Source organism: Mastigoproctus giganteus, chromosome 10, assembly GCF_048544385.1.
Source record: "Mastigoproctus giganteus isolate SK-2022 chromosome 10, ASM4854438v1, whole genome shotgun sequence".
NCBI lineage: Eukaryota > Metazoa > Arthropoda > Arachnida > Uropygi > Thelyphonidae > Mastigoproctus > Mastigoproctus giganteus.
Genome location: NC_143584.1, coordinates 94,016,402 through 94,029,647, shown reverse-complemented (window position 1 = coordinate 94,029,647; position 13,246 = coordinate 94,016,402). Strand labels below are relative to the sequence as shown.

The window sequence follows — 13,246 nt, the reverse complement described above, 5'->3', positions numbered from 1 at the left end:
CTACGTCACACACATATCTGGCCCATTTATAGTGATACTGTTCTTCACAGAGACACGAGGCGGAGTTGAACAGACGTTCTAGATGCCGCACTATACATATACACATGTCCACATAATCCTTCTGTAAAACACCCTTACTCTTAATTCAGTACTTTACTCCCATTGTTACTGTTTATTTGTACTAGTTAGTTTTCGTTATATCCGCGTCTTTGAGGGCTTACCCACTCCTCTATTAATTTGTATTTGTAATTTAACTTACATTGTGTGTATTCGACATAATTGATTATGCTTTGCAGTTACTTGTCGTTTTTTTTTATTTTAAATTTCTTTATTAGTTTATTATTTCTTCCTTTTCGGCATTCTTTATTATTTATTACTTTTCAGATTTCCCCTTTTTATTTTATAAACCAGAATTTTGTGTAAACTGAATTTCACTAGTAGCATCTGGAGCAGAACGGAAATGTGTACAGGAAGAAATACTTCAGCTCGACTATTTCTTCGAGAAAGTCATCAATAAATGTGAAACTGTCATAATTTTTCTGGAAATCCATACAAATAAAGAAAATATTAAAATCAAGAATTATGAAAGGGTTGATGCTCTACTGTAAAACAGCCAGATTGGTAGGCCTTTCTTTTGACCGAATTTGAACTGTAGAATTTAATCAAATTCGGTTTACACAAAATTCTCGTTTTCACATGTTTCCCAGTTAAATCATAGGGTTTTCTACACAAACATTAATTTATTGCAAAATCTGCTTTTATCCCTTGAGAAATTGTTATTTTAAGCGGTTAAGGCAAAGTTAAGAGGTCTTGCAGTGGTGGAAAATTAAATAAAGGATCACTATCCAGTTATGCTGAAAAGCAGATGGCAGTCAAAACTGCACCCACTTGTGTTTGGAAAATTTTCCAAGCCAAGTTGTTTTAAACCACTTTAAATAACATGCCTTTGTTTGAGGCCATTTGAAGTAGCAATAAAAAAAAGAAAGAAAACTCGGCCTTAGTTACTGAGCGTGGATAGGAGTTAAAAAAAAAAAAAAAAAGGGAACATTTTGATGCTTCTAGATCATTGTACAACATATTCCACTGAGACATCTAAGCTTAAGACGATATCTCCCAATCAGGGTCGCGTTAACGCCACGGCCAAACCGGCCATGGCTAGGGGCATTACCGGAAGAGAGGCCTAATTTTCAATGTAAATATTTTCTAAAGGAGTGATAAATATTTCTAATAATAAACGAAGAAAACGTGAAATATAAAAGCATACTTAAACGTAACTTGTTAAGTGGGTAACTTTTATTCTTATACCTTTCTATTGTATAATAAATAAGTTAAAAGTTTCTGTTAAAATTGTTTTTATTACTACTTTATTTTTCAAGTCAAAAAACAAAATATTTCTGACCTCTTACTTTGCATTTTTATCAAAGAATTATTATTATTCACAATATAAATATAAAAACCTATGTAGTATTTGTATATATGTGTATATATATATATATATATATATATATATATATATATATATATATGTGTGTGTATATATGTGTGTGTATATATTAAAGGGGCCTCAAATTTAAATATGGCCGGGGTTCTCTTTCATCCCGAATCCGACCCTGCTCCCAATAACGTCAGTGTTCTGCAAAAATATTTATAAACTCATGAGCATATCAAACGTGTCTGATAGTACTTTTTCTGCAGCAAAGCAGAAGGGAACAGTTTTCAACCAAAGTGACATGTTTTGGATGCTGTTCATAACGTTGTTATTGTTTGAGACGGTATCAAGTTTGATGATGTTTCATGAGACTATCATTGAAAAACATGGCCTGGCAAATCAACGTGTTAGCAATATCAAGGGATCGGAGATGATTATGATATTGCTAATACAATATCATAATCCGCCAACAGCTGAAGAATTGCTGGCCACCAAGGAAAATGAAGTTTTTGTTACCATTGATGAAAATGAAAGTTAAAACGATGCTCAAAATGCATTAAACGTATCAGAGAATGTGATGACTTGCTTAATGTTGATAACAGCATTAAGCAAGACATATGTGTTAAGAACAGATATAAGACAAATTAAATTCTTTCATTAAAGTAGATATTTATTTTTTAAAGAGACATTTGGTTTCGGTGTTTCCTTTTAATATTAATACTGTGTTTCCTTTCCTTTAATATTAATGTGATTCTGCTTTTACTAGTTCGTGATACAGATATTCATTTCAATTATTGTTTTTTCCCCCCTTCGTTTCTCTGAAATTAAACAAAATAAAGTCTAAATAGAATATTATTCTTATATTGTTAGGATATACGTGCATGTGTCAATGAAAATGGCCAAGTTTTATGCAACTGGGCCTCAACTTCCTTTTTCTTTTTTGCTACAAAACTTGAAACTTTAAATCTCCTGAGTATATATATATATATATATATATATATATATATAATATCACTATGTATTTCTTTCGCGACCGATAAATATTAAATTCAAGATTTAGAAAAGGGTTTATGCTCTACTGTAAAACAGTCAGTTTGGTAGGCCTTTCTTTTGACCGGTACAATCTAGTCAAATTCGGTTTACACAAAATTCTCGTTTTATCGGTCGTGCCAGAAATACATAGTGATTATGCAACCCGAAGCTCGAGGCCTGTTTTCTAATATATATATATATGAAGTTTCTTATTTATTTTTCTTTTCTTTTTTTATTTCTTTTCTGGACTGCTGCTTGCCATCTTATGCTTTGAGGACTGGCAATGTTAAGCCCCCCCCCCTTCATAAGTTATAAAGAGTTTATAAGTTAAGAATATAAGTAGATGAAATAATTACAAGTCGTGTGTTCTACTTTATGAACTTTGGTATGGACAAACTAGTCAAAATAGTCATTAAGAGAAGCGAACCCTTTCTCTTAAGGTCGCGAGTTACCCCCTTTCCCCCCTACGAAGATATACGAAACCTTGAGAGGGATAAAAAAAAGTGCATACTCCTTTCCTGGAGTATTTTAGGTAGGGGCATCATTCCAGCTGTGCTCATTTTCGGAGTTCCCTGTGGCGGATGCAATTGCTATTTTCGTTTGTCTGCTGAGGTATACCACAACGCACTGTCCTGATAGGCTGCTGAAACTGATAGGTCTCCTCGTATAGGACGATTGGTACACATCAGTGAACGATATTTACTCTTTGGACTACAAGAGTTTTCATCCCAAAGTTTAGTTTATTACAGGCACGTATTTAAATCTAAACTTCAAAGTTTTGAACATGGCTACTTTGCCAACAACAATGTTTCCAAGGTTGTTAGATCGTCAGAATTTAGGCTTATTTGGATTTCCTATATTACCCCAGGTACGTTGTTAGTTGCTGCATTTCCCAATCATTAGTAATCATGTATTTTTTTTTTTTAATTGCTTTTAATAAATAACGTGTCCGAATGTGTAAACGCCATCAACCGATCTCGGAGGGAAGGAGTAGACCCCCTCCCCCGGTGAGTTATTTTTGATTTTTCAGACTGCAAAGAATATGCAAACCTGCCAGTGAACACATACAGATATAACACAGTACAAGATAAAAAAAAGAAAGTCATATTAACGATGCAACGCGACCAAAGCAGTCGATAGTCAAATGCGCGCGTTCGCTGACACACACACACGAGCTCACCTGCTTTGTTTACGATTTACTGATATTTCATTATTTAATATATTATGTTATCTTATATTATATTTAAATTGAATCTCTCTCTCTCTCTCTCTCCATTTTGCAAACTACGCAGTATTCAATACCGGAAAGTTTACTCTCTGTTCGTATTACTTTTTTTACCTTTATATAAAGACTTTTTTAATTGATTAACGTATGACCATAGCACATATATGTAATATAAAATACACTTTTAAAGTATAAACAATTTTTAATTAATAAATGAATTGCTTTTTGCATTAAGTGAGAATTAATGTTATAGTCTTATGTAATGGTATAAGGTTAAATGAATTACAGTAATAGCACAGAAAAGAGAGAAAGAAGGAATATAAATAAATAAATAAATGATCATTTATTTTGATGATGACCAAGGTTTATGGAAGCACAAAGTGTTTCAGTTAGCCAGACAGCTTTTGCAAGTTTGGCAAAATATAAAATAGAAAATGTTACCAAATTTAAACTAATTTTGCTGAACTTCTACTAAACTATTCAGCTAATCGAAACATTTTGAGCTTCCATAAACCTTGGTCATGTTGTGGCTTCTTGATAAGATAGTGTACCTTTTGTTTATGATTGTTTATTTATATATTCCTTCCTTCTATCTTTTCTATGCTATTAGTTGTAATTCATTTAATCTTATACCAATACATAATACTATTACATTAATTTTTACTTAATACAAAAAGCCATTTATTTATTAATTAAAATTTATGCTCTAAAAGTGTACTTTATATTATTGTACCCACTTGGCTATAGCTTAGCACTTGTCAGACTGTGGGGTTCATATGGAGGCGGCTCCGTAGCCGGGTGGGCGGGAGCAGTAGTGTGTGTGTGTGTAGCACACGCTTCTTGATCAGACCGGGGTTTGAGCCCATGACCGCCAAATACGGAGGATGTGGAAAGGTCAGGGAATGACCACCGCATTATCCCCCGAGCAATATGGCCTTAGTTGCCAATGCTCCTAAAAACCAAATGACAAACAAACAATCTGTGCAAGGTCATTAGTAATTGCAAAAGCCTCAGCATCTTGACCAGCTGGGTCGGTGTGACTAGAAAACGGAAGCCGGCTGGAGTTATGAACATTAAAACGACCAAGGAAAATTACCTCACTGTTAGGAAAGTTGGACTGGAGAAAGCCAAGTTGCAAAGAGAGGGAGTCGAAGAGCTCCAAGTGAATAGTGAAGTTGGGAGAACGTTAGAGACAACAGATAAATTTGACACAATGAAGTAGAGAGATTTTAAGCCATAGAAGATTGAAAAGAGATTCCAAATTACCAAGTCTCTGACAGGGAATATCGGAATGGACATGTGCACAAGTACCACCTTTCAGGTGAAAGGAATCATACAGCAAATAATTTGGGCACCTGAGATGAGCAGTAGTTGAATCAACCGATAACTGAGATTCGGTCAGAAAAAGTACATGGGGTTTGGCAGACTGCAAGTGGAAATGGACATCATTGAAATTAGAATTGAGACCAAGTATATTTGTGAAATGAACTTGGAAGCATTTGGGAGGTTTAGATCTTTTTGCAGATAAGCTTACTCTATTAGTTTGACAATTCATGGTGTATACAATAGTAAGAAAAAGTGGGGGGGGGGGGCTTGCTGTAAGAAGTAATGAAATATATGGCATACGCATGGTAAGAATATACCCAGATCCTTGACATAACGTGGCCTCGACAATGCTCCCCGCATACACACTATTTGGACTCCCTCCAGTCACTATCTTGCAGAGTAGAGGTAGCAAGATTACACACTAGCTGATCCGGAAGCCTCCTAAAGAGTTACCAATAGGTTTGGTCTGGTGTACTAACTAGTGGCTGGCCTGCGAACACCGTTTTAGAGCTGTACCCTCGAAATGTAAGGAAGATTGGATCTCGCCGTGATGTCCATCATAACCTCAAAAGTCATCAGTCATACTGCACGATGGAAGAGATGGAAGGGTTGACCGGAATGTAGCTCTGGAGACCAAAGCAAAGTGGTGGTATTGCACTGATTGATGAGAGTCATCTACCACCTAGTAAAAAAAAAAAAAAAAAAAAGTAAAGTTCAGCCATTATCAACCCACTGCAGGGATGGAAGCCTCCTCAACAATTCATGCTGAGTGAAATGGACCACAATCTGCCAAGCTGGTCCAGTGCGGGTTAGCAAATCGACCGTATTCAGCAGTTAGGGGCTTGAACCCCAGTCTACTCAAAGAGCGTGTGCTACTGCACTCCCGCTCCTGACCACTTGGCTATGGAGGCCATTGTATTGCCTGGTAATACAGAGGGGCAGCATTCCTCCATGTGGTGTGGGCAGCTGCCCACATCGACCCTTGCTTACGTTGGTTCACGCCTGCCCATCTCGCCCCTGCTTATGTTGGTTCACTCCTGGGTGGTCACCCACAGTGTGCTTGTGCATGGGGGTAATACCCAGGATTTCTAACAGTCCCACCATCGTGAAGATGCAAGCAGAGAATTTAGCTGCTTTACCAAATTAGGTCCACTTGCCACCCGAATATCAGTTCCATCAGCGTTTTAAACTCCTAGGTAGCAAGTACAGCTTGTCTGGCATATCTGAGTGAATGTCTGTGACAACCTCAAGGACCAAATTACCCTAGAGATGTGCTTCTGAATGTCTGTGTTATTTTTTAAGACATTAATTCTGATTTATTAAAATTTCTAATTACAGTAAAACTCTGTAAAATTCTGCACCTTTCAATCCAGAAATATTAAGAAAGCAATCTGTCACTCATGTCAATGATTGCATTTGTCTTTAAGAATCCATTCCAAAAAAAAAAAAAAAAAAAAAATGACATTTTTCTGTTTATATGATGCATACAGAACTGCCTTGTCCCTTTGTTTTCGTGGATAACAGGAATGAACTGCATTATCCGTGCAGTTCGGTTCTCAGAGCAGAATGAACTTGCCTTCATAATAAGTTTCCCCAATTCGCATTACTTTCAAACAGATGGCTTCACCAAAAGTTTAACTGACTATTTGTTTATAAGAAGAGATTGTGACACCCTGTTTCAGGGCTAATGGGTCCCTCTTTAGATAGCAGATGGTCTCTAGGACAATGCGCAGGCAAAACAGTTGTAAAAAAGTTGCTTGATTTGAGCTACCACTCAGCATCCAAATTCAGTTTTCAAAGTTGCAATATAACTAAAGCTATATGTTGAAAAGCACAGTACAGGTAAAAAGACAAGATAGTCACTATAAATGTTTACAGATATAAGTCCACTTGCTTTTGCTTAATATTTATTGAAAGGTGCCCCTCTAAAACTGCTCAACCACTAGGTATATCTCTTCAAAATCTGTAAAATTTAAAGAATTTACTGTTGTACTTTCTCTTCGAGTGACATTAGCACAGATGTCATAACTAAGACAGTGAATGACACAAATTGTTTCATTGTGTGAATGATTTTATCTCTTTAGATTATAAATACATTTAAATGGTTTGTGCTATGCCCATAAGATGGTGTGGGATGTTGCCATTGATTGCCCTTGGTGTGCATGCATACCAATTGGAAATGGGCTTGACCTGTTTGACCAGAGTGCTAATATCAAGTTCTTTAAACTTAGGAAAAGTGGTTAGGATGTTGCAAGCATTACAGAAAGTTTATGGAGATGGTGCTTTGAAGAAAGCAGCAGTTTACAAGTGGTTTAAAACGGACAGGAAACACTGGAAGATGAACCTTGCAATGGACACCCTTTGTTATCATTAAAGTGAAGGAAATTGTGCCAAATGATAAAGCGAATGATTGTTGTTGAGATTGCTCACGAAGTTTGACTATCTGCCGGCTCGGTGAGAAAAGTCCTGACACTTAGTGATGTGTTGCGCGTGTACAAAGTTGGTTCCACGCTTGATGTCGGATAATCAAATGGACTGCAGGAAAGCCATTTCTGGTGATTTGTTTGAAAAATTTATGCAGGATCTGAAATTCCCAAGAAAATTGGTCACTGGGGATGAGAGTTGGATGTTTGCCTACAACCACCAAGACCAAGGTAGAGTTATCCAAATAGCACACTAAGTCCCCATAACCCAAGAAGTCTTCTGCAACAAAATCAAACGTCAGAGTCATGCTGATCCTTTTTTTTTTTTTTTTTTATGATGATACCATAGTCTACTGTGATTAGGGGTGAAGCATTTATCTTGTTTACTCTGTTGAGGTTTTGACACATTTTTATGAGAATGTGAGGTGAATATGACCTGAAAAATGGAAAGATGGCAGGATCCTGCACCCAGTCACATGATGATGGCAGTTAAATAGTTCTTGGCTGCGAAAAAAATCAGTCATGCAGCAGTCTCCCTACTCTTCCAACCTTACACTGTTTGACTTTTGGCTGTTCTATAAACTGAAAATGGGGGTTCAGGGTTATTGTTTTGCTACAGTGGATAATATCAAAGAAAACTCCAAAACAGCCCCACATCTGCTAAAAAAAACACAATTTTAAAGAATGTTTCAAAGCTTGGGAAGACTGATGGAGCAAATGTGCATATATGTGCAGAAGGAAGGTACTTTGAAGGTGATTAGTAAACAGAGGACCACACCACAAAAGTAAACTGAAATTAATTGTTCCTTTGACCACATTAGACTGCATTTCTGAGATGCACTAGTTCAGTAATTAGTCATGATGGAGCATTACTCTTCAAGATAGTGCTGCAGTTACAATCAGGAACACCTGCCTTGTACAGTCAGAAAAATTCCTGAAACTGATTTGCCATGTTTCAGGATCCTGCCTCTGTATTGTTTCAAGCTGCAAACTTGTTCGAGTGATTATCTTGTGTAATAAGGGAGTGCTTGGACAGGTAAGAAACTTTTGCATAGATTGAGTCACTGGAGTGGAGATAACAACAAAGAAGAAGACCTCAATGATAGTGGGGGGGATGCCACCGACCGAGTTCTTAGAAATTTGTAGTCGTGATCCTCCTCACATTGAATTGCTTGAGGAATTTTGGCAAGCATGGTGAGCCATTTATATCTTTCACTTTTATTTCTTTAATAAAAGTTGGCCAAGAAGATGTAGAGCTGCTGGAACGAGTACAGAGAAGGGCAACAAGATTAGTGAATGGAACAAATAGTTTCTCTTACGAAGAAAGGCTTAAGTTTTGAAAATTACAGTGTCTGGAGACTAGGCACCTGCAAGGTGATCTGATTGAAGTGTATAAGGCCTTGAATGGTTTAAACTTGCTCAATGCTGATGGGATTCTTCCTCTTGTCCAGATTAATTGCCTAAAGGAACATAAATTCAAATTTAGGAAAGAGTTGTAAAATAGATGTGTGAAGTTTGCCTTTAGCCAGCGGGTGGTTGATTGCTGGAACAAACTTCCATCTGTCATTGTAGAAGTTGATAGCTTAAATAAATTCAAGACAGAACTAAACAAACATATGGAGCGAATGGATGGGTGAAATGGGAAGGGGTTTTTTTTTTTTTTTTTTTGGCTGATGCTGTATAAGCTTGCTTTCTTGCTTCATATGCCTATGCTAATGCTAAGAAAGGCATGCACTTATTACATTCCAGTGAAGTAAAAACATGGGAGTTGTCTTATTGTACTGTAAACATGCTATTGTAGGTGTACATCTTAAAAGTTACATCTTTGAAATGTCTGTTAGCATTCCACATTCTGCAGTCCTGATTTTTAGTTCATTTCTAGTTTTGGGATGAACTATCAGGGATGGGATTACTGAAGAGTCAAGTGTCTTATGTACCCAACTTTTCAGTAATCCCCAAAGGAAAAAGAGAGAAAGATAGGTTGGTCTTATGAAACAAAGTTGTATATTGGTGCTTCAGATTTGGGAACCAGTCCCATTAGGATTGGATATGGTTAGGTGTTTTGTTTATACTTAAGAGAAAAGATCATTTCATACCTTAGATGATTGAAGTAGCCCAAATTGTGCAGATTTTCCAAACAAATCAGTTTTCTTGGAAAATTTGATATTTATTTAATGTCAGTGTAACAAATGAAATAGGGTATCAATAGTCATAATGGTGGATGAATATTTAGTATAATTTTTATGGAACAAAATGGGAAAAGTTAGGCCTTAACCAGTACCTCATGACTTAAGCAGCTTTAACAGCTAATTTATCAGTTTGTAGCATTTACTAGAGCATAGAGTATTTTTCTCTGCTTTCAGATCTGTGTAGTATAGGCTGTCATTAAGCATGATTACCATGCAAAGCAAGATCTCTTTCTCCCTTGTTAGACAATATTTGATATCATAGGGTATCTACATATTGCAGGTATAGTGTTCCTTTAATATTGAGTTAATATCAGCAAGATGCCATTAAGTGTTTTTGGACTTTTGTTCATTGTGGAGTCAAGGAAAATTTCATCACGGAGCCTGTAGAAATTGTATAAAGTAGCAGAACTGGAGGAATTTTATTTTGGAGATTTTTTTTTTGACAAGATGGATTCCCTCACATTGGATGGTTTAATCATCTTCCAGTTTTTGAAACTCTTCCTGGCATGTTTCATGGCCACTGCACTCAGCATAGTTTAATTCATGTGAACTTCTTTTGGGCATAAAAAGACATTGTGTGTGTGTGGAATTCCTACATCTGGCAATCGGTAGATGACTTTCATCAACTGGTGAAATACCACTACTTTGCTTATTGGAGGCTTGAAGTGGTGAAACCCATGTTTAGTCTCTAGAGCAAAGTTTCCGGCATCCCCCTCCCCCCCCCCCATACTTCTCCTTCAACCCATGCACGGTACTAAGTACTATAGGTTTTGATACCTTTCGTGTTTGGGGTTTTCATAAAAAAAAAAAAAAAAAAATTCATGAAGAATGTCCATTTGGGTGGATTAAAAAATAAGGCAGAATTCTGTAGGACTCGAGCTAATATTGAGTAGAGTTGCTCAATGCCTTAAAGAAAAAGATTAAATAGATACATTAAAGAAATAGGAAATTCTGGAGAATTTTTTGGAACACATCCTTTCTGCAGTTGAAACTTAGTTTTTTTTTTTTTTTCTTTTTATTGTTTTAACAAAGATGTGCTGTGTGCTTTCCCTTAAAGAATTCATACTTTTGAAATTAGTTTATTTAATAAAAAAATGTAAGTACTTAATTCTGATTTCAAAATATTATCTCGATTGAGCAAGGACACTTACGTTTACAATTGGTTGTTTTTGAAAGTCACTGTAGATCATATTGTTGGCATCAGATCAGCAAATAGGAATACAGGGTTATGATAAAAGAAAATAGTAAATGAGCTTTTATTTATATGAGACATTGCTATTTTAATGAGTGATAAATAGTTTTCTATGAAATAAAAAGAAAAAAAGTTAGTATTTAGACTCGTGATAGAAATTAATATTTTGTTTTACTTTCATTGATTTATTCCAATTACCATTAAAATTATGGATGCTTGTTATTACTGCATCTGTGTACAATAGAAAATTTCTAATGTATGCATATTAAAACCTAAAATCACAAAATATGCTAATTAAAAATATTGGTGGTTTTGATTGAATATAAATTTAAAATCCTATGTAATAAGAGAAACATCCATCGAAAGTAAAAGTTATTTTCTAATTCAAAATCACGAAGTAGTAAAGATTTATTGTCATGGTTTGATTTTTGAAATGCCTTTTGAATGGATAAATCTAATTCTCCAATACAAAAGGAGAAGTTATAATTATATATTAGTAATAAATGTAATGAATAATGCTACATGACATTTGTGACGGTTCTAAAGCAGAGCTTTGCAAAGCTTGAATTATGACCTCATATTGTGGTCAAAAACTGTTCTCTCCATCCAAAGGTGTCCATGTTTCCTTCTCAAGAGAGAGAAATATGGTGGCATCTTTTGCTTATTTGCTCATAAGCAAAATATCTGTATATCTGCAAATTTTATTTGGGCACTATAACAAGACATTTCATTACTTAGTACACAGAATCATATGTTTGAAAGAAAGGTAAACTGACAGTTTAATTTTTAAACTGAACTTCAACTAATTCAAGGTTTTTAATGTATTTTCTTTGAACAAAACTTTCAGAAGGTATGGATAGGTATAATTGTTTTAGTATTAGCAGTGGCAAATGACAGAAAGCTAGCTTGAACAGTACCAGCAAAAAAGTAAAAATGCATCACCTGTCCATCCCTTCTAATAATGTTTGTCTAATTCTTCCTTAAATTTATTCAGACTATTCACTTACACAACCAGATGGAATTTCGTTTTCCAGCAAGCAATTGCCCTCTGGCTAAAAGCAAATTTCTGCACATCTATCTGCCAAACATCTTTCATAAATTTAAATTTATGTCTCCTTTATGTATGTTGTGTAAACAAGAGTAAGGATGTCATCAATATTTAGTTTACTCAGTCCATTCAAACCTTTGTGTGCAAATTTGGAAACTAGGGACCTTCCAGGAGAAGGTGCTTAGTTTCCAGATTTTGTAATTTGCAAAACTGGTCTTTCTTGGTAAGCATACCCTTTTGTTCACCTCATTCTTCTCTCCATCTGTTCCAACTGATCCACATCTTTCCTAAAATGAGGCTTCCAGACCTGCATGCAATACTGAAGATGTGACCTAAGCAGGGATATTTTTCCAGCAGGGATAACCTCCTTCCTGCTGGCAAAATTTCTATGTATCATTGACAAACCTATGAGCTGACCCGAAAGCTTGTCTGCTCTTGCTCAGAGAACATGTCTGGTTGCACAGTTATCTCACAGTCATTCTGCATTCTACAGAATAACTTTGTGTTACTACCCTGTATATTGGTATGCCTAATCTGGGATTACTGCACCCCATATGAAGTACATGCATCTGTCAATATTAAACCAACTGCCACTTCTGAGCCTATTTGCCTAATTTATCTAGATTTTGTTGTAGTATCGTACCCTGGTTACTGTCATTAACCAGCCTGCCAACATTCATATCACCTGCAACCTTAGACATGAAGCTTTATATGTGCCTTCGTTGATATCATCAGTAAATATAGAAAACAACAATGGGCCTCTCACTTAGTCCCGAGAGGGTACTCCACTAGTAACAGTAATCCAAGAAGAGCAGTGCCCATTGATAACCATAATTTGTCTTCACTCACCCGACCATCTCTTTATCCATAGTAGTAACTTTCCCTTAATATCACACTGCCCCAATTTGTATAGCAGCCTTTTATGTGTGCAAGTATCAAAAGCTTTTCTGAAATCTAAGTATGCAATGTCAGAATTATTTTTTGCATTCGTTCCTTTGTTACTACATCATAGTAGCCACTCAGATTGGTCAGACAAGATTGCAGCCTTACAAAGCCACAATATTATTGTTCTGTAATGCATTTCTGTCTAGACGGTCCTGGACTGTTTTAACCAATAACTAAACTATTTTCCCTGGAAGAGAAGTCAAGCAATTGCTTGACTACTTTGACCAATTAATTACAGGTCTGTAATTACCCACTTTGCCTTTTGATTTTCCCCTTTGTGAATTGGGCAGAATTTCATACATCTCCAATCCGTAATAAACTTCCCTGGATTTAAGGGTGCTCTCTTAATTATGGCTAAAGGTTTGCCTATCTTAATAAAATTGATTAGATCCCATCCACCCCATGTGCCTTATTTATTTTTAGTTTCTTCTCAGTTA

General features: G+C 35.9%; 1 protein-coding gene across 4 annotated transcripts in view; it reads left to right on the top strand.

Annotated features, from left to right (window-relative positions):
• LOC150079162 (RNA binding protein fox-1 homolog 3-like) overlaps nt 1–13,246 on the top strand; it is a 468,684-nt gene that overhangs the window by 110,058 nt on the left and 345,380 nt on the right. The window contains exon 1 of one of the 4 annotated variants that reach the window (XM_090383525.1): nt 3,128–3,329. The exons of the other annotated variants lie outside the window; for them this stretch is intronic. Within the exon in view, the coding sequence (XP_090239651.1) occupies nt 3,246–3,329 (84 nt within the window). The 5' untranslated portion in view covers nt 3,128–3,245. Of the gene's footprint in view, nt 1–3,127; nt 3,330–13,246 lie in introns of those variants that run through there. 4 annotated transcript variants of the gene reach the window in all.